The sequence below is a fragment of the Bos grunniens genome, chromosome 3 (assembly GCF_055505025.1).
Source record: "Bos grunniens cultivar Pamir isolate PY7600 chromosome 3, Bosgru_T2T1.0, whole genome shotgun sequence".
In the NCBI taxonomy this organism is placed as follows: domain Eukaryota; kingdom Metazoa; phylum Chordata; class Mammalia; order Artiodactyla; family Bovidae; genus Bos; species Bos grunniens.
This window is the reverse complement of record NC_141167.1, coordinates 1,395,017-1,414,638: the sequence shown is the minus strand read 5'-3', so window position 1 is coordinate 1,414,638 and position 19,622 is coordinate 1,395,017. Positions and strand designations below refer to the sequence as shown.

At 63.0% G+C, this 19,622-nt stretch overlaps 1 protein-coding gene across 6 annotated transcripts in view; it reads left to right on the top strand.

The window, feature by feature from the left end:
* Nucleotides 1–19,622, top strand: part of CROCC2 (ciliary rootlet coiled-coil, rootletin family member 2) — a 69,147-nt gene that overhangs the window by 31,785 nt on the left and 17,740 nt on the right. For 5 of the 6 annotated variants that reach the window (XM_086374593.1, XM_086374585.1, XM_086374577.1 and 2 more), the window contains exons 16-25: nucleotides 637–830; nucleotides 3,866–3,993; nucleotides 4,386–4,534; nucleotides 5,054–5,230; nucleotides 9,227–9,319; nucleotides 12,275–12,418; nucleotides 15,364–15,581; nucleotides 17,095–17,254; nucleotides 18,209–18,361; nucleotides 19,158–19,515. In XM_086374593.1, coding sequence (XP_086230719.1) covers nucleotides 637–830; nucleotides 3,866–3,993; nucleotides 4,386–4,534; nucleotides 5,054–5,230; nucleotides 9,227–9,319; nucleotides 12,275–12,418; nucleotides 15,364–15,581; nucleotides 17,095–17,254; nucleotides 18,209–18,361; nucleotides 19,158–19,515 — 1,774 coding nt within the window. Of the gene's footprint in view, nucleotides 1–636; nucleotides 831–3,865; nucleotides 3,994–4,385; nucleotides 4,535–5,053; nucleotides 7,561–9,226; nucleotides 9,320–12,274; nucleotides 12,419–15,363; nucleotides 15,582–17,094; nucleotides 17,255–18,208; nucleotides 18,362–19,157; nucleotides 19,516–19,622 lie in introns of those variants that run through there. The other variant, XM_086374615.1, reaches the window with a different exon arrangement.

Genomic DNA, 19,622 nt, shown 5'->3' with positions numbered 1-19,622 from the left:
CTTATCAGGACCCTCTGCTCTGAGGTCTGTAAGCCCGAGTTCTTATACTCCTAAAGACACAGGACTGCTGGAAGCTCTCCCTGGCTTCTCAGCTCTTCAGCCCAGACTTAAATCCGCACATGCTCTAAGGAGAGAAGAGATGCTGAGTGGTGGCCTCCTCTACCTCCCTCTCCTCTGGGATTTTGGCTCCTTCAGTCTCAGCCCCTGGGCAGCTCTCTGAGGCCCTATTCGGACTCCTGTGACAGATTTTGTCCAGACTTTTGTGATGCTCCTGCTGGAGGTGTTAGTGTGCAACAACCTGGTCTTCTGTGACCTTCTTCACATTTCTGTGCAATGTCTCCCAGCCCCGGAAACTTGTGGCCCAGCAAAGGTTGCTGTTTAGATTGACAGCTGGGTCCCACCTGGCGATGCTCAACCCAGTAATTTCTCCATCGTGGTTTCAGGGCTGGAGGCCCCTCTGCTGTGAAGACACATGTGCACGGGGGGTCCTCTACGTCTCCTGGCCACGCTCCTCCTCCACACTTTCCTCTGTTGCTATTCTGAAGGAAACCACCTTTTCCGAAGTCCTTCTCCCTCGAGAGGCCCCTCGTAACCCTCCCACTCTCTCTGCTGGACTTTCCCCTCCTCCTCCTCTAGGTCACATGCAAGAAACAGGCCCTGGAGAAGCAGCTGGCCCAAAGCCTGCAGGACCAGGAGGCCCAGATGGCCGCTCTCCAGAGGGCCCTGCAGGAGAAGGAGGCTTTGTCTGAAGAGCGAGTCCAGCTGCTGGCCAAGCAGGAGGCCCTGGAGAAGCAAGGTCAGCTCATGGCCGAGGAGGCAGCCGATCTCAGGTACCTGGGGACCTACGAGCAAGTGTTCGTGTGGCCTTGACCTCCAGGAGCCCACGTAGTGGGGATGGGCAGTCACCCAGTGACTGCAGGGGCAGAGCAAGTGTGTGTATATGGGAGAGAGGCTATAAGTGAGGGGCGAACGCAGTGCCTGAGGGCCCAAGGAGCCCCTGGAAGAGGCACATGTGCCTAGGACAGCCTTCCTGAGAGACGGGGCTGCGCTGGCCAGGTGGCAGGCAGCAGAAACCCATCTCAGACCAGCAGAAAGGTGGGGAAAGTCTTGCTCACGGACCTGAGCAGTACCGGGTATACACGGCTTCAGGCAAGGCTGGATCCATGCACTCCCATGGTACCCTCAACTGCCCGCCTCTCCCCTGTCATTCTTGGGCAGGCTCAAGGTGAAAGCGGGCAAGATGGCCAGCAGACACAGAGCCATTGATGTCCTTGAGTGGATCCTGGGAGCCACAGGGCTCAGACGGGCAGCCTGTGGCCCTGTGCTTATTCCTGGAGCCTGGGTGGCAGCAGCTCCAGGGAGCCATGAGGCTGGGGGGGCATGGTAAACCCTGAAACCGTTGGGGCCACTGCCAGGAGAGCTGAGACAGACACTCGTAGGCAAGAAGGGGTGCCCTGCAGACTTGCCTGGTGAACTGAGCTGGCCCGTGACCTCTGACGACATCCACAGGTCATGGCTTTCTGCACCTTGCGCCCGTCTAAGGAACATCCAAGTATTTTTGTAGAAAGAGTTCCTCCCAGAATTCCAGAACTAGAGGCTATGAGGAAACTTAGAGCCCGCGGTCCTTGAACTTCGTCATGGAAGAAAGAGGGAAGGAAAGAGGGAAGACTCCCCTCCCAATGCAACTGTGGGCACAGACTGCAGCAGGAAGCCTGACGAGGTCTCTGTGGGTCGGCGGCAGCAGAGGGTCCCAGGCTCTGCCCCTGGCCCCTCCCAGGCCCCACTGGCACTCAGGGCAGGGGTCGGGGGCCTCTTTCCTCCTGCCATCATTTGCTGCCCAGCTCACAGGCCCTGGTCAGAGGATCCTCCCGTGACTCACCCGTGACCACTGGGCCCAGGGTCTCTGTACACGGTGGTCCTGCAGACCCCAGACAGAGTCACATGCCCATTATACAGCGTTTCCCAGTGACCAGTCTGAGCCTCTGCTGACAAGGTGCTTGACATGACTTGCTTCTCCTAATGAGTGAGGACCCTGGGTTTTGAGGTCGTCTGGCCCCCAGTCCCAGGCCCTGACAAGGCTGCAGCACCAGGGAACCCTCTCAGTTCTCAGGCTTCAGCGAGATGGCCTGGGTCCTCACCCGCACCCCCACGCCCTTGCTGGTGGTGCCAGCTGCCTTCCAGGAGGCGGGATGAGGGAGAGACTGGACTCGTTCTCAGAGTCTCTCCCTCTGGGTTACCATTCAGTGTCTGACCCACACAGGCCACGACCCCAGAGGGGACCAGGCGGGCGCCTGGGAGAAAGTGGGTGTGAGGCAGACAGAAAACTGGGAAGAGCCCTCCAGGCAGAGTACACAGGCACATGGACGTGGGGGGTGGAGAACGTGTGGGAGCTTAGATGGCGGGGACCTGGGGGGCGGGTATCAGAGAAGCGAGGCTCCTGGGCTCTGCAGACACCAGGGCGCCCTGGGAGGTGCTGACACGCCCCACCCCGATGCTAGAGCAGCCGTGTGCAGGGCCCGAGGGAGGCTTCGGGGGCCAGATGGGCAGGCTAGGCAAGGCCCTCTGCGCCCACAGCGCTCCCTGGCCCGCCGGCCTGTTTGGGGCTGGGCGTGGGCTGTGTCTTCACACGCCGTCTGTGCTGAGTGTTTGTGGAGTGTCCTTGTTGTTTGGCCAGTGGGTTTTTTTCACCGTGCATCAGGGCAGGACACAGCACATAACCATCAACATGAACGCAGGCGCGCTGTCTGGCTGGCGACTGATGGACTCGCTGTCGGAGAGGCGGGTCCTGCCATCACCCTCCCCAGAAGCGGGAGCTGCTGAGTCGCCGAGCTCATCCCAGGCATTTTCTGACTGGCCCTGTCTGTGCCCAGACTCAGAGGCAGCTTCACCCCAGGGATGGTGCTGCGCGTGTTCTGCGCTGGAGGCTGCTTCTCAGGGCGGGCAGAGAGTTTCCTCACCATCGTTAGCAGCAGACGAGATGCACCGGGTTTCTGAAATGTTCTTGCGTTGACGCTGAGTCTGATTCAGGCCCTGTGTGAGGCTACAGGCAGTGTCCTGGACTGCGTCATCGGTTCACGTATATTTCTAAAGCGCTGACCCTAGAACTGGAATTGCTGGTCCAAAGAAAGACACACACAGTGTATGCTTTAGTCCCCGTCTGCCAAAGTGGCCCTCGAACCCCTGCCAATAAGAGATATGATCACTGTTTTCAGCTTTGCTGATGTGATGCATGATGGATGAAACGGCACAGGTGAAATCTGAACCCCCTTGAGGACTAGTGAGTTTCATGTGTTTATTCACCATTCCTGTTTTCTTTGTGAATAACAGCCATTATTCTCATTTTCCTGTAGGATAGGATAAGCCACTTTCTGTCATTGATCGGTAGGAGCTCTTTGTACTCGATGGACATTAACTACAGTATATTTAGTGCAAATATTGTCTCCGAGTCTGTCCCCCCATCTTTTGACTTGATCTGTGGAATCTTTTCTGCACAAAACTCTGCCCCCCTCTCTTTAAATGTACTCAGAACTGTTGGCCTCCTTATTTTTGTCTTCTGACTTTTGTGTCTCGCTTAAGACTATAAAATATCCTTCTGTACTTTTTTCTACGCTTTTTACAGTTCAGAGTTGCTTAGCTGTTACCTGTTTTGGTTTTGTATTTAGCTTTTTAATCCACCTATTTTCTGTGTGGGCGCCAATCTGTTCTTAGAGATTTAAAATGAATGAGCCATCCTCTGCTTGCCTTCAGATGGACAGCCCGGCCTTGGAGGACACCCTCCTAGCAAATAGGCTCCGTGCTGCCCCTCGTCCAGCAGGGTCCTCTGCCGGTGTGGGTGACTCGCCTGTGCTGTGATGACTCTCTGCAGGGCCGAGAGGGACGCCCTGGAGAGCAGCCTCTTTGAGGCCCAACAGCTGGCGTCGCAGCTGCAGGCGCGGCAGGAGCAGCTGGAGGGAGAGGCCCGGGGTGCACGGCTGGCCCGGCAGGCCCTGCAAGGTGCTGCTCCGACGGGCCCCCTCTGCCCGCTTCCCTGAGCTTGTCCCCTGGTGGGCAGCCCCCAGTCACTGCGCCCCAATGGGGCCCGAACACAGCAGGGAGCTCACGTCTGAGGTCACCCAAGAGCTCCTGCCACTCCCGTCTGCGACTGGCGGGCACCTGCCAGGCCTGCTGCCGGCCCAAGGCTCAGGATGGGCTGTCACAGGTCCACGTGGCAGCCCCTGCCCAACCCCGTGCCCCTGTGGGGGCTGCCATCAAGACATGCGCCTGCTGAGTGGTCGGGGGGCTCTGTCCCACCAGCTTGCAGCCTCCCCAGATCCAGGGGCCCACGGGCGGCTGGGTGTTGGGGCCTGGGCCTCCCCACAGGTCTGGACATACCTGTCACTCGGCAGTGGAACTGGAGCAGCTGCAGAGCGTCCAGGAGGCCCAGGAGACGAGGCTCCGGCGGCAGGCGGCGCAGCAGGAGCGGGACGCGCAGCTGGCCCTGGAGAGCTGGGCGCTGGCCCACCGCGAGGACCTCGCCTGGCTCCAGAGGGAGAAGGTCTGCCCGGTCACTGCCCAGGGGTCTGCTGTGTCCGCAGGGGCGGTGGGCAGGAGACCAGCGGTGGCAGGCGGGCCGGAGGACCGCTCACAGTGCGCCTGGATGTTGTGTCCCTCACAGAAGAGGTGCCCCCGGGTGTAGGCTGACCTGCCGCGGTCTGAGGCCCGTATTTGCAGGGAGCTCCGTGCCCTCCGAGCCGTCCGCTGGTCCCAGGCGGGCAGACCCTGTGTGGCACGTCCTCACACACACTGCTGTCAGGGTGCTTGGCACTCCCTGAGCTCAAGAACGGCTTCTGAGCTGTGACTGGGCCGTGGCGTGGTGGATGCTGAGGCCCAGAGCCCTCCACAGCTCCTGTCACTGCGGGAGACAGGCCCTGCAGCCGGCTGGCCGGGACGGTCCCCCGGCAGCTGTCCCGCCCCGGTGCCCACGAACCTGCTCTCACTCAGGAGCGCAGAGGCCTGCTGCTCGCGCGAGCTCTGACCCGTGCGTCTTCACACCTGTCCCTCTCCTTCGGCCCAGGAGACCCTGAGTCTGTCTCTGATGGAGGAAAAGGAAGCAGCAGCACGCCGGCTGAAACAGGAGAAGGAGCTCTCGGCAAAGAACGCAACCAGGAGGGCGGCGCTGAAGGAGGAAATTCAGAGCCTAAGGCGTGAGCGAGACGAGAGTCTCCTTCAGCTGCAGCACGAGAAGCAGCAGGTGACAGGCCGTGAGGCGGGGCCCATCCACCCCCGCGCCTGCTCCGGCCCAGTCAGCGGGCTGCGGGGGTTGGCGTGAGAGGCGTGACGGGGGCCGTGAGGCGGGCCCCATCCACCCCCAAGCCTGCTCCGGCCCAGTCAGCGGGCTGTGGGAGTCGCCGTGAAGAGTCGCTGTAGTTGCAGCTTTGATCTCCTACCGCACTCCTGGTGCACATTCACCCTCCACTCAGTCCCTCCATCCATCTCTCCACCCCCCCACCCATCTGTCCATCCATCTGCCTGTCCAGCCATCCATCTATGTATCCACCCACCTGTCTATCCATTAGTCCACCTGCCCACTTACAAATATACACACATATATCTGTATATACACACACACACATATATACATATTATAAAGGGTCAGTTTTCATTCCAATCCCAAAGAATGACACTGCCAAAGAATGTTCAAACTACCTCACAATTGCACTCATTTCACATTCTCACAAGGTAACGCTCAAAATCCCTCAAGCCAGGCTCTAATAATATGTGAACCAAGAGCTTGCAGGTGTACAAGCTGGATTTAGAAAAGGCAGATGAACCAGAGATCAAACTTCCAACATTCGCCAGGTCTTAGAAAAAAGCAAGGTAATTCCAGAAAAACATCTACTTCTGCTCCATGGACTATGCTAAAGCCTTTGACTGTGGATCACAACCACTGTGGAAAACTCTTCAAAAGATGGGAACACCAGCCCACCTGACCTGCCTCCTGAGAGATCTGTATGCAAGTCAAGAAGCAAGAGTTCAAACTGGACATGGAACAACAGACTGGTTCCAAATAGGAAAAAAAGAACATCAAGGCTGTATATTGTCACCCTGCTTATTTAACTTCTATGCAGAGTACATCATGAGAAACGCTGGGCTGGAGGAAGCACAAGCTGGAACCAAGATTGCTCTGAGGTTACTGATATTTCAAGAGCCTCTTGATACAGGTGAAAGAGGAGCATGAAGAAGCTGGCTTAAAACTCAATATTCAAAAAATGAAGATCATAGCATCCGGTCCCATCACTTCATGGCAAATAGATGGAGAAAAACTGAAAACAGTGTCAGAGTTTATTTTCTTGGGCTCCAAAATCACTGCAGATGGTGACTGCAGCCATGAAATTAAAAGACGCTTACTTCTTGGAAGGAAAGTTATGACCAACCTAGACACATATTAAAAAGCAGAGACATCACTTTGGCGACAAAAGTCCATCTAGTCAAAGCTATGGTTTTTTCCAGTAGTCAAGCTCGGATGTGAGAGTTGGGCCATAAGGAAGGCTGAGACCAGTTCAAAAGAACTGATGCTTTTGAACTGTGGTTCTGGAGAAGACTCTTGAGAATCCCTTGGACTGCAAGGAGATCCAACCAGTCCATCCTAAAAGAAATCAACCCTGAATATTCATTGGAAGGACTGATGCTGAAGGTGAAGTTCCAGTACTTTGGCCACCTGATGCAAAGAGCCAACTCATTGGAAAAGACCCTGATGCTGGGAAAGGTTGAAGGCAGGAGGAGAAGGGGATGACAGAGGATGAGCTGGTTAGATGGCATTACTGACTCGATGGACATGAGTTGAGCAAACTCCAGGAGATAGTGAATGACAGGGAAGCCTGGTGGGCTACAGTTCATGGGGTCGCAAGGAGTTGGACACAGCTTAGTGACTGAACAACAATAACATTTACACACTTATGCACGCACTGTGTTTCCATTCAGTTGTCCGTCATCTTTCTATCCACTTGAATGTTCATCCTTTATTCACACACCCAGCCGTCCACCCACAAATCTGGCCATCTATTAACATACCCAATTGTCCATCCACACACTTGACCATACATCTATCCATCAATTTGCTTAAATACCCATCCAGCTATGCACACACATGACCATCAGGACTATCCATCCGCTCATTCAGCCACCCATGCACTCACTTGCTCAACCACTCATCTGTCAGCCACTTACAGGCCCTTTCCTCTGTCCACACACTCAGCTGCCCACCCATATCCACTGTCCATCCGTGCATCTGGTTATCCTTCAGTCTGTCTGATGAGCCAGCCAGTCATCCGTCAGTGTGTTCATCCATCAGCCAACCAGCCAACCAGCCTCTAAGCAGACACTGGGCATGTGACAGCTACCCGCCGAGACCAGGCTGTTTCAGTGTTCCATGCCATCCTAAAGCACGCACTGCTGAGTGGGCGGAGTAGACAAGTGAATACCTCCACGTGGGTTATCGCATGGGACTCTCAGATGTTAGTGCAAACTACAAATCGTGATGGAAGAGTCACAGTGCAGGAATAACCAAGGTTCGTTGTCAGACTTCTGCTTCGCTGGTTTCATCCTCAGAACACTGGAAGGGGCGCCCTGTTTCGGGGCCCCCTTGGCTGCTGGGAAACAGATTCGCAGACGGTGAATAACCTGCCCGGAGTGGCTCCGTGCACCTGCTGGGCACCAAAGCCCGTGTCCTCTGCTGTTCCACTCTCCTGCATCCTGGGATGGAGGAAGCAAGCGTTTGCAGGGTGGCAGCATTGCAAGGGTGGGGGGCAAAGGAGGACCTGGAGGCACCCTACCGACGTCCAGGGACGGTGTGAGATTCTGGGTAAGGCCCTCAGCTTCTGCTGCCCGCGAGTGGCCCGCGGGACTCCAGGAAGCACGACTCGCAGCTACAGTTTTGCTGTAAAGGACGCAGGTCAGGACAAGTCTGGTGGAGAGACCCAGGGAAGGGTCGTCTCTTCACAGTCAGGGCAGGTCACCTGCTGGCAAATCAGGATGTTTAAACCCGCAAGTTCAGGGTTCTGTTGGGGTTGGCTTGCATGGGTGTAATCAGCCTCCTCCCTAGGCTGAGTGGGGGCCTCTCTGCGGCTCCCGGATCACAAGCTCAGGTGCGGTCTCAGGGCGGGTCCAGAACGGAAGCCCCTCACTGGGGACGCTCAGGGTTTCCACGCTCCCCCGGCTGCGCGCAGACCGGCAGGTGGGCACCAACACCGCTGTGCCCACCTCTGCGGCACAGGCAGCACCCCAGGCCTTTCTCTTCTTGGGATCGCCAACCAGATGGGTCCTTCCACACTGAGCTCACACGTGGTCTTTTTTTTTAACACGAAAGCACTCTGTATTGGGATGCAGCCGATTAACAGTGCTGCAGTTCCCAGTGAGTAGCACAGGGACTCAGTCATACACACACATGTATCCTTTCTCCCAGACCCCCTCCCCCTAGATGGGCCTTTTCCACGGCTGATGACACCCTGGGGGGCACAGGGACACCCCCCTTCCTTCTGCTGGCCTCCCTTTGGTGGGAGTTCTGCGACTGATATCAGTAATGCTAGAAATAATCATTGGAGACCCTGGAAGCAGGGCATCCCACCCAGGCTCATACACACACGCCTCCAGGCTGCCCTCCTGTGCCGTCCTGAAGCACGCACAATTGAGTGACTGAACAGATAAGTAAACACGCACATGTGGGTTGTCGCACTGTGACAGGACTCTCAGGGGTCCCGATGGGTCTGGCGTGGGGGGAGGCATGTCTGTGACTGACTGCGAGTCACTCTGAGTCCCCTCCCAGCCTGGCAACAGAGCAGGGCCCTTCCACCTTAGGGCCAATGGGTGCGATGTGGCACCCCCGGGGGGCCCTTGCCCACCCCTCACTCTCAGCGACGCAGAGCGTCTGGGGAGGTTAAGACCTGTCCGTGGTTCTTGCTCTGTGCCTGGGGTGGGTGGGGAGCTCCAGGGAGGAGGTGGTCCATGAAGACCCCTGACCTACGCTGGGGAAGAGCAGGTACTGGGCAGGTGCCGGTGGAGGGGGGGCATCCTGGGCGGAGACGAGGGGGGCGCAGGTGGGACCCGCCCCCCCAGGACTCAGCTGCCTCCGAGGGGCTCCCTGCTCCTAGAGCCCGCTGTCCTGGTGTCGGGGCCGTGACTCCCAGCACCCCACTGAGCCCTCCATCAGAGCCCCCAGCCTGCTCAGGAGCGCCCCACCCCTGTCACTCAGGCCCTGCTTCTACGAGACGCGGAGCTGAGCCGGCTGCGGGGGGAGCTGCAGCTGGTACGGCAGGAGGCCCAGGGCCAGCAAGAACAAGCCGAGGTGAGCCCCTCCGGGCCAGAGCCGGACGCCTGGCCTGGCCGCCCACACGGCCCAGCAGGCACAGCGGACCCCAGAGGCACCCGCTCCCTGCCTGCTCCCGGGGGGTCTCCCCTCCACCCCACCCCAGCCACCTGAACCTCAGTTTCCCCCAGATGACCCAGGCTCCCTGCCGGGGGGACAGTGTCTCCATGGGACGAAAAGGTGATGGAACGGGATGGGGTGGGGAGCGTGGGGTGGACCAGGGAGGGGAGGGTGGGCAGGCCCCACGCCCTTGCAGAAGCCGCAGAGGGGAGGGCCTGACACCAGCAAGAGGGGGACAGAGCCCGGGTCTGTGCTGCTAGCCCCCCTGGCATGCTGAGGCGCGGCTGCCAGAGGCTCAGAGGCCTCGGCTGACTCTCTGGAGAGTCCCCTCCCAGAGGACAAGCGCAGCTGGGGAGGCCGCATTGGGCCTGAGGCAGAGACTGCCCGGAAAAGACCCTGCAGAGAATTCCGAGCAGGGCGGGAGGGGGCATCCAAGGGGCCGGGAGACCCCAGCAGGCAGCTGCCCGCCTGGGCCAGTGGACAGAGGCCCACAGGGCATGGAGGCCACTGCGGGCAGCCGGCTGGCCACCTGGGGCCCCAAGTCCTCCTCAGGAGTCCACGTCTGGGGGCGGGGCAGGCAACAGCAACCAAGACTCCGGGGAGTAGGGTAGGCCCCTGGGCCCTATGCCCCCAGCCCGTGGGCCCATTTATGGAGTGGGGTGCCGCAGAGACCAGGGCTGCTCTGGAGGAGGGGCAGAGCAGGGTGGCAGGACAGGGGGAGGGCTCGGGCAGCTGGTGCGGTCAGGCAGGACCCCGGGGGGCTGCTGGGGAGCAGATAGGAGGGGCAGGGGTGATGGCTCAGGGCAGGGTTGGGGCTGGGGGACAGAACCCCTGCAGGGGTCAGGGCTGATCACAGGCGAGGCCAGGCCCGGCTCCCCGCTCCCCTCAGGGCACTCCCTTGGTGCAGCCGGGCCGCACCCTGTCCCCTCTGCCTCCTGCCTCTGTGCTCCCGGCCTGGCCACATGCCTTCCCCACTGGTGCCCCATGTGTCCCCAGCCCCAGGGGCGCAGGGTTAGATGCTCCTCTGTTGGTGAACGACTCAGTGAATCCAGAAACGAGTGAGTGGACGGCCCGTGGGCTGCAGGGTCAAGCCCAGAGCTAACCCCACGAGCAGGGCCGTGCTCGGGGCCTGCCCACAAGAGGCCGAGTGGACGTGCCTCCTGACCGAGGGCTGGCCGCCCAGAAGACAGGACCCGGGGAGGCCGTGCAGTTTGCGCCAACCTACCAGACAGCGGGGGGAGGGGCACTGGGTGGGGAGGGTACTGCACTGGGCGGGGGAGGGGCATTGGGTGGAGTAGGGGCCCTGGGCAGGGGGAGGGCCCTGGGCAGGGGAGGGGCCCTGGGCAGGGGGTTACTGGGTGGGGGAGGGGCCCTGGGCTGGGAGGGGCACTGGGCTGGGAGGGGTGCAGGGGGCCCGCTGGGTGGAGGGGAGAGGGGCACTGGGCTGGGAGGAGGAGTGTTGCAATCAGGAGTTGGCTGCCAGGGTGTTTCTTCACCCCCTGCTGCCTGACACGGGACCTGGATCCCCGGATCACTGAGCAGAGCAGCTCCTGGCACCCGGGAAAGTCTTGCCCAAGAGCATCTCTCCCGGGAGCCCCCGCCCTGATCGGTCCCATGCCCGAGGCCAGATGGCCCTTCCATGGGCACAGCCTGGAGGGCTGTAGAAGTTCCCTGGGGTTGGGGGCTCGCTTCCCCGACCTCTGCCCAGCTGCTCCTTCGGCCCACCCTGTGGTCAGGGGACCAGGAAAGACCCCCAAGACCCAGGAGCTGAAGCCCCGGCTGGCAGGGTCCCCTGGGAGCCTTCCCTCGAGCTGACTGGGGTGGAGGCGCCTGCCAGCCCAACTCTTCTAGGAGCTCATAAAAGGTTCTTTCGTCACCTCGGCCTGGAAATTAAAATCCACTGGAGGGGGAGGATGGGAAGAAGAGGCAACCAGGGAACACCAGTTGTTGGTGACCTGCGAGCAGGCCCCCGCGGGTGGAGGGGCTGCGGCCATGCCGTGTGGCGCACCACCACAGGGGCCACCCCTCCCCACCGGGCAACACAGAGCACTTGCTGCAGCCTCCCTGGGGCCACCCTAGGGGCACAGCCAGACCTGACGGGCAAGGTGCACTTCTCAGTGCAGAGGGGCAGCCGGGGGTACAGGCGGCACCGGCGGGGCTCCTTCCCAGAAAGCGGGGGCACGCCTGATGGAGCGCCCCCCGCCAGAGCCCTCGAGCACCAGCCTGTGGATCCAGGGGTCCTGGGGGTCACCCCCCGAGCCCCAGTGGTGGCAGCAGCAGGGCCCCGGACGGGGGAGGCTGGGCTGGGCCTGAGTTCAGGGAGAGCAGGTGGCGTCCCGTGCACAACAGGAGGGGCTTCAAGGAGCAGGGCGCTCTTGCTCCGGGCGCCCCTTGGTCAGCAGAGGGAGCACCCTGGGCTGGGACCACAGGAAAGCAGAGTCAGGCCAAGCTGGGCCCTTCCCAAAGGGTGTCCGAGCTAGGGGCCTGGCCGCAGGGTCTGAACCAGGATGACCCTGCCCAAGGGCTGCAGGCAGAGCTCCCAACCCTTCCCAGGCATGTCACGAGTTCTTACGCACTTAGAGCTGGGTAGATGCTGGGCGTCCCCCATGCCACGTCCTGCTTGGAAGTTCGGGAGCAGTCAGCTCTTCCGTGGGATCCACATGGGGCCTCTGCCCCCTGCCACGCCCCCACGCCCTTCACCACTGTGACCCCTCAGGACCCAGCACCGGGTCAGCCAGAGTGGCAACCCTGCCTCGTGGCGCCTGAGTGAGCCGTCCAGCTGGCCCAGGACGGTGTGCGGGGGCCAAAGCAGACCGCCTGCTGCCCCTACGTGGGGCGGCCCCTTGACCCCACACCGCTTGCTGCACCCCCCAGGCCACCATCAGCACCGTGGCCTCAGAGCTGAAGGCCCTGCAGGCCCAGTTTGAGGATGCCATCTCTGCCCACCAGACGGAGGCCAGGGCCCTGCGCGAGACGCTCCGGGCGCTGGTGGCCCAGCAGAGCAGCACAGGGAGAGAGGTGAGGGGCAGCACGGGGGCTCCTGCGGGCACCAGGGACCCCAGCCAGGGGCCACGTCCAACCAGCAGTGGAGAGACCCTGGGCGAGGGGCACTGCCCACCCTGGACGCAGCTCCAGGGTCGGGGTTAGAGGTGTGCTTGGGGGCAGCCATGTGCTACCCTGCCAAGGCCCTGAGGCCAGCTGCAGGCTCCAGGAGCCGGGTGAGGTGTCCTGGGGGGGCCCGGCCAGGAACGGCCCCAGGCAGGCGAGCGGGCGGGTGAGCGGGCTCAGCAGGCAGATCGGGGAGGTGTTGACGAAGGGCTCTGACAGGCCCAGGGACGCCTGCAGGGGGGAGGGCAGGAGGGCACGGGGTGGGGAGGGGCCGAGGGGCCCGCGACCTCATGCACTCCTGGGCAGGGTGCCAAGGCTGGCAGGGGCGCAGCAAGCGAGGAGAGGGGCTGGGCCCACCCCCGGCACCCCGAGTGGGGCCGCCAGAGGAAGAGAGCGTGATTTAACATGACAGCCTGTTTACTTTGGCCCCAAAGAGAAAGGTCTCTTTTCAACAGATTTCAAAGTCAGGCCTGGTCAGCGACCACACGGGGAAGCAGAGTGAGGCTTTAAAACGGGGGGCAGCAGGGGGAGGAGCCGGGGAGGTTGGGCACATCCGTGCTTGGGGTAAAGGGGGAGAGCACGGCCTCGCGGGGAGTTTGGGTTCCCTGATCGCTGCCCCCAGAAAGGAGAGGGGCCCCAGGAAAGGGCTGGGGTGATGGGGAGGCTGAAGCGGGTAAGGGGGGCAAGGGGAACAATGGCAGAGAGAGGGAGCCTGGAGAGCCCTCCCAGGCGCCAGGCTGGCCCAGAGTCACCATGGAAACCATAACATTTCACAGCCTTTAAACTGGAGGGACATCCAGGCCTCTGGCAGCCCTGCCTGAGGTCCACACATGTGTGCGTGTGTACATGTGTGCGCACGTGCGTGTGTGTGCATGCTTGTGTGTGTGTGTGTGCATGCACCCACCACGCAGCTCATATGCAGCACATACACCTCCATGCATGTAAAGAACACACTCCCATGCAAAGGAACACAGTGACAGCTCATGTAAATGCATTCACATATGCAAGCACATATGGACAACACACACGTGCAGCAAGCAGCATGCACGAGTCCATGCACACTCGCGTGCACGTGCACCACACACGCGGGTGGACACATAGATGTGTGTGGATGCACACGCCACATGCTCCGTGTGCTCACACGCAGGGCTGGGGCCCTCACAGCCTCTCCCCTGCTTTCCCGCCTCCATGCAGAGCCCTTGGGTCACCTCCCTGCAGGAGATTTCAAAAGAGGCTGTTTATACAATTTCTAGTAAAGAAATAATTATTATAATCACATTAAGCGATTTGGCCGTAAGATTCCTGTAAAAGGGATGGCTGTTCTCACGCGGCGGGGGGAGGGGCCCGCGTTTGTTTTGCTTGTTTTCATCTCCTCAGCCCTGGGAAATGAAAACAGCTTTTTATGATGGATAGGCCCTCTCCCTGGTGCTTGACCTTCAGGGTGGATTTCTGCTGAGCTCGGCGGAAAACGCTGCTCACGGTTGTGGCTCCCACATGTGGGGGGCGGGAGGGGAGCGGAGAGCGGCCCTTCCCAAAAACAGAACAACAAGAACCGTGGGCGGACGCGGGAGCCAGCGGGCCAGAGACCCGGAGAGTGCCCCGCTGCAGCAGCCAGAGTGGGCTCGCTTCAAGCCAGCGCCGGACACCACTCTGCGTGGCTCCCCTGGAGGCTTCCTCCATCTCTTCCTGCAGGGGGGGGACATGCCTTTTCCAGGGTTCCCTGGTCAGAGGGGAGACCCGAGGTCCTGGCCGAGCCTCGGCGAGCCCCCACCCCACAGTCCCTGCGTCCAGGATGGTCTGTCCCTTCCCGGGGTCTGCAGTCCCCTCCAGGCCCCCCAGCAGGGGCTGAGCCCAGGGGTCTGCAGGCAACCTGTGTCCCAGGGCAGTTTGGACCACTGACCCCCCTACCCGCGGTTCAGCTGAGCTCTCAGACTCACAAAACCACTGACTCCCCAGGCCCTGCCTGGAAGCTGTGGGTGAGGAGGCCCCAGTTATGGGGTGACACAGACCGCAGTTCTGGCGCGGCGAGTGCTCTTCTCTGGGGCCAGCACAGGCCTGGCAGGGGGCAAGGACGCACCTGCCCCGTCTCCCGGCTTGGCTCAGCACACAGGCCCAGGGCAGCCTGAGGTCGCCACTTGCTCCACAGCCTTCCCTGGGGTTTGAGGCCCTCCATGCTGGCGCAGGCCCCGACACCCGCTCCTGAGACGGCAACAGCCTGGCCCCGGTGGCTCTGCTGCAGCCGGAGAATCATCAGGGAGCCTGCCCAGAGACAGCCCTCCCCACGCCCCATCCTTCCACAGTCCTGTCCCTCCACTCACCTGTCCCTCCACTCCCCACGTCTCCCACTCCACCATCTCTCCACGGTCCTGTCTCTCCACAATCCCGTCTTTCCACGCCCTGTCTCTCCACGCCCCCTTCACCAAGTGGGAGCTGAGGCCGCAGACGGGGCAGGGTTCCAGAGTCCAGGGTACGAGGCGTCTGTCCGCACTGGGGCAGGCAGGCCGGGGCCCCACATCCTCACTGAAGGACAAGAGTGGGCCTGAGGGACAGCAGGTGGGGCCAGTGCACACGGTGGGCAGAGCTATGTCCCTCACAGGCCCTGCTGGCCAGCGACCACGTCCCGGGCATGCGGGGAGGGAGCCCAGTGGTGCTTCAGGATCAGAAAGGGTCAGGGTGTTCCCTGCTGGGGTCTGGGATGGGCCCCCAGGAGCTCCCCTGCAGCCTCAGTGGGCCAGGCAAAGCCAGGCCTCCTGCTTCTCCTTCAAGGCTGGAGGACCCGAGGCAGGGGACACTGCTGCAGCCAGACCCTGGCCCGTGGCCCTCCACCGCCCCTAGAGCCACCCACTCCCCCTCAGGCCGAGACGCTGCGGGCACAGCTGGACGAGGCCCACGAGGCGCTGGCCGCGCTGCACCGGGAGCTGCAGGGCAGCGAGGAGACCCAGGAGAGGCTGCAAAAGGAGGCCCGGGACGCCCGCCGGGCGCTGGCCGATGTGGCCCGCGAGAAGGACGCGCTGCGGGATTCCAACACCGAGCTGCGGGCCACCCTCCGCCGGGCCGAGCAGGAGAAGGCCAGGTAGGGCGGCCCCCAGGAGCAGCTCCCGCCAGCCAGCCCGATTAGGCCCCGGGGGCAGGGCGGTGGGACACAGGGTGTCCTACAGGGCGGGGCCCGACGATGGTGCAGAGGGCCCACCAGCCAGGCCCGGGTGCCAGCTGCCAGCTGCCCACCCAGACAGTCCACAGTGCAGGCCTGGGAAGGGGAGGCTGGGACGTCGCGGGCCTGTCCCCACCCTTGAGGAGTTCCGTCCAGTAGGGGAGACAGGCCCCGAGCGGCCGGAAGGAGACGGCCAAGGGCTGGGGAGCGAAGGAGGCCCCCCAGGGGCAGGATGGCCTGCAGGGTGCTGCGGCCTTCACAGAGAGCCTCAGAGGGGCCATGGGGGCCGGGACGGGGCTGGGGAGGGGGCTGAGACCTAGGGAGGGGGGCTGAGACCCGGGGAGGGGGTGTAACCTGGGGAGGGGGGTTGAGACCTGGGGAGGGGGTGTAACCTGGGAAAGGGAGCTGAGACCCAGGGAGAGGGCTGAGACCCAGGGAGTGGGGGCACTGAGACCTGGGGAGGGGGTGAGATCAGGGAAGGGGGCTGAGACCTGGGGAGCGGGCGGCTGAGACCCAGGGAGGGGGCTGAGACCCGGGGAGGGGGTGCTGAGACCCGAGGAGGGGATGCTGAGACCCGGGGAGGGGTGTGAGACCCGGGGAGGGGGTGCTGAGACCCGGGGAGGGGATGCTGAGACCCAGGTAGGGGATGCTGAGACCCGGGGAGGGGTGTGAGACCTGGGGAGAGGTGTGAGACCCGGGGAGGGGGTGTAACCTGGGGAGGGGGCCTGAGAGCTGGGGAGGGGGCGCTGAGATCAGGGAGGGGGGCTGAGACCCAGGGGGGGTGGGCTGAGACCTGGGGAGGGGTCTGAGATCAGGGAAGGGGGCTGAGACCTGGGGAGCGGGCGGCTGAGACCCAGGGAGGGGGCTGAGACCTGGGGAGGGGGTGCTGAGACCCAGGGAGGGGATGCTGAGACCCGGGGAGGGGTGTGAGACCCGGGGAGGGGGTGCTGAGACCCGGGGAGGGGGTGCTGAGACCCAGGTAGGGGATGCTGAGACCCGGCGAGGGGTGTGAGACCTGGGGAGGGGTGTGAGACCCGGGAAGGGGGTGTAACCTGGGGAGGGGGGCTGAGAGCTGGGGAGGGGGTGCTGAGATCAGGGAGGGGGGCTGAGACCCAGGGGGGGTGGGCTAAGACCTGGGGAGGGGGCTGAGATCAGGGAAGGGGGCTGAGACCTGGGGGTATGAGACCTGGGCGGGGGGAGCTGAGACCTGAGGAGGCGGCTGAGACCCGGGGAGGGGCTGAGACATGGCCCTGGCCAGCGGCGCGGCCATTGCAGAGTCCGACCCAGACAGAGCATGCCCGCAGAGGCTGGGCTTTGGGAAGCTAGGATGGCAGGTAGGGAGATGGCGGCCTGCTGGTCTCCAGGACGGTCCCCTGGGGGTGCCGGAGCCGCCCCGCGCTCCCCAGCCTGAGCCCGCCCGCACCCCTCCGCTCAGCTTCAAGCGCTCCACGGAGGAGAGGGAGCAGAAGGTCCTGGTCCTGGAGGAGGCCTGGGCAGCGGCCCAGAAGCAGGCGGGCGAGCTGCGGGCCAGCCTGCGGGAGGTGGAGCGGGCGGCCGTGGACACCCAGCAGCAGCTCCAGGAGCTACGCAGACAGGTGAGGGCGCCACCCTGGGCCCCCACCCCAGGAGCAGCCCCATTCCCGCCTCCAGGCCCCCAGGGCACTGTCCCCAGGCTGGGAGCCGCAGCTGCAGCGCGGCTCAGACCCACGGGGCCCAGGTTGGGCCTGCCAGCGAGACACAAAGGCAAGCCCCAAACTCCCTGGCTTAAAACAATCGCCCTGATGCCCATGGAGCCCGGGAGCCAGAAATCCAGCCAGGGGTTAGCACGGCTCTGCTCCACAAAGATCACACCAAGGAGACCCAGCCACACGGGGTGGAGGGACAGATGGTGGGATTCTCCTGACATACCTTCTCTGGCACCCGGTGCCTGATGCTGGCTGTGGGGGTTCAGCCAGGCAGTGCCCACGACCCCCAGGTGGCCTGGGCTCCTCCCATCATGCTGCCTCCGAGCTCAGGGTGAACAGATGGGCACCACTTCATCAGCCGGCCTTGGCTTCTGAGGCCGCGGCCACTGACACGACCGCCTTGGTCTCAAGCTCACCCCAGGGGGGTCCTAGAGCCCCCCTCGTGTGGGAGGCCTGCCAAACGTGAGCACACACTTTTTCAGCTTTCTACAGACACGGCAGTTGGTGAATCGCTGTAGGGACAGGCACAAGTACACTCCTTGTTCATGTGGCCTGTACACCAGGCATCATTCACCTCTCTGGGCTCCTCAGGGTCCCGGCCTCAAGATGGGAGGCACCAGCAGGGGCTGGAGAGTGGCTGAAGGGGTCAGCTCCTAGAGCCTGCTCTCCCAAGGGCACAGAACAGACTGCAGCCCTGAGTGGGGCGTGACTCAGCCTCCCTGCATTCCGTCTGCTGCCCGAGAGGGGGGCCTCTCCCCAGAGCATGTGAGCAGGGGCAGGGGTCAGCACAGCTTGCCAACTACCCCAGCCCCTTCTGGCACAGGGGCCCAGGCAGCCCCATCACAGTGGCCCCTCCATGTCCAGGTGACGACGCTGGAGGCAGAGAACCAGAGAAAGAGCCGGGAGCTGGTGCGGCTGCAGACCCGGGGTGCCCAGGAGCCAAGCCGGCAGGAGGCCCTGGCACTGCAGACGCTGGTGGCTGAGGCGAAGGCCGCCCGCGAGGACTCGCAGTGGGAGGTGGGCGCCCAGCACCCGGGGCTTCCGTCTGGCCGGAACGGGACCGTGCGTGGAGGCCCGGGCACCTCCCGAGGGGCGGGGGTGGCTGCATTTATTCCCCGTTTGCTCACGAGTATTCAGAGGCCCCTCAGCCGACTGCAGAGGGGCACCCTGGGGGCTGGGGCACAGGTCAGGCCGTGGGCAGGGTCTGCAGCAGCAGACAGGGTGTCCGCATTGGGAGGGACAGGGCGGACGCTGCAGAGGCACGGTTGGGTCAGGGAGGGCCCGTCTGCCCCGGGGCTGCACCACCCAGAGGAAGGAGAGGACGGTGGCCCAGCGGGAGGTCCCTGGGGACAGGTCCTGGTCAAGGGCAGGGGGCTTGGAGGGTGGGAGTGAAGTGATCAGGAGGAGGGGTGGCCTGGCCACTGGCCTGCGTGTGCTGACGGGACGGCATTCCGCTGGTCCTGTTTACCCCTTTGGAAGCCCATGGCGGGGGCCCTGGGCTCAGGACGACAGTGGGTGAGCTGTGGCAGACTGGCTTGGGGCTGGCCCCACACAGGCCCCGGAGCAGGCGGCCTTTGGCCATCACCTTCTCTGGCGAGGGTCGTGTGGCTGCCAGCCAGGCTCTATGCTGCCTGCCGGGACCTGCTTGGTGGTCCTGGGGTGCTCTCCCCACCTGGGCTCAGGGGTCCCCGCTGCCAGACATGCTTTGGGAGGCAAGTCAAGGGTCCCCCGGCTGTGACACCCCAAGGACGGGGTGAGGCCGAGATGCCTGGTGAGTCTTGGAGGGTCTGGAGCCCCCACACCCGTCCCACAGGTCCGGAGGCTGCGGCGGATGCTGGCAGAGGTGGAGGCCCAGGCCAAGACCCGGGAGAAGCACCTGGAGCGGCAGCTCTGCGAGAGCCGAGGGTCCGAGCGGGCCCTCTGGGCTGAGCTGCATGGCGTCGCCCAGAAGCTGCTGCAGGCCGATGGCGTGGCCGACAGCCTCCAGGCTCACCCGGACAGGGCCTGTGGCCGGGCCCACGGCCTCAAACAGGAGCCGGCCCGCGCCGAGGGCACCCGGCGGGAAACGGAGGGCCAGCGGGGCCAGCTGTGGTCCATGCTCCGCCCCAGCGTGGGGCTCCACGGATGGAGCCCTGTGGCCTCTCCTGAGCCAGCAGGGCCCCCCACCAGAGGTCAGTGCCCTCCACGCCCACCCTGTCACCCACCCGGGGCGCCCCAGCCCCCCCGGGGCTCTCCCTCGCTCCCCGAGAGTGAGGCCAGCAGTGTGAGGGGTCGGGGC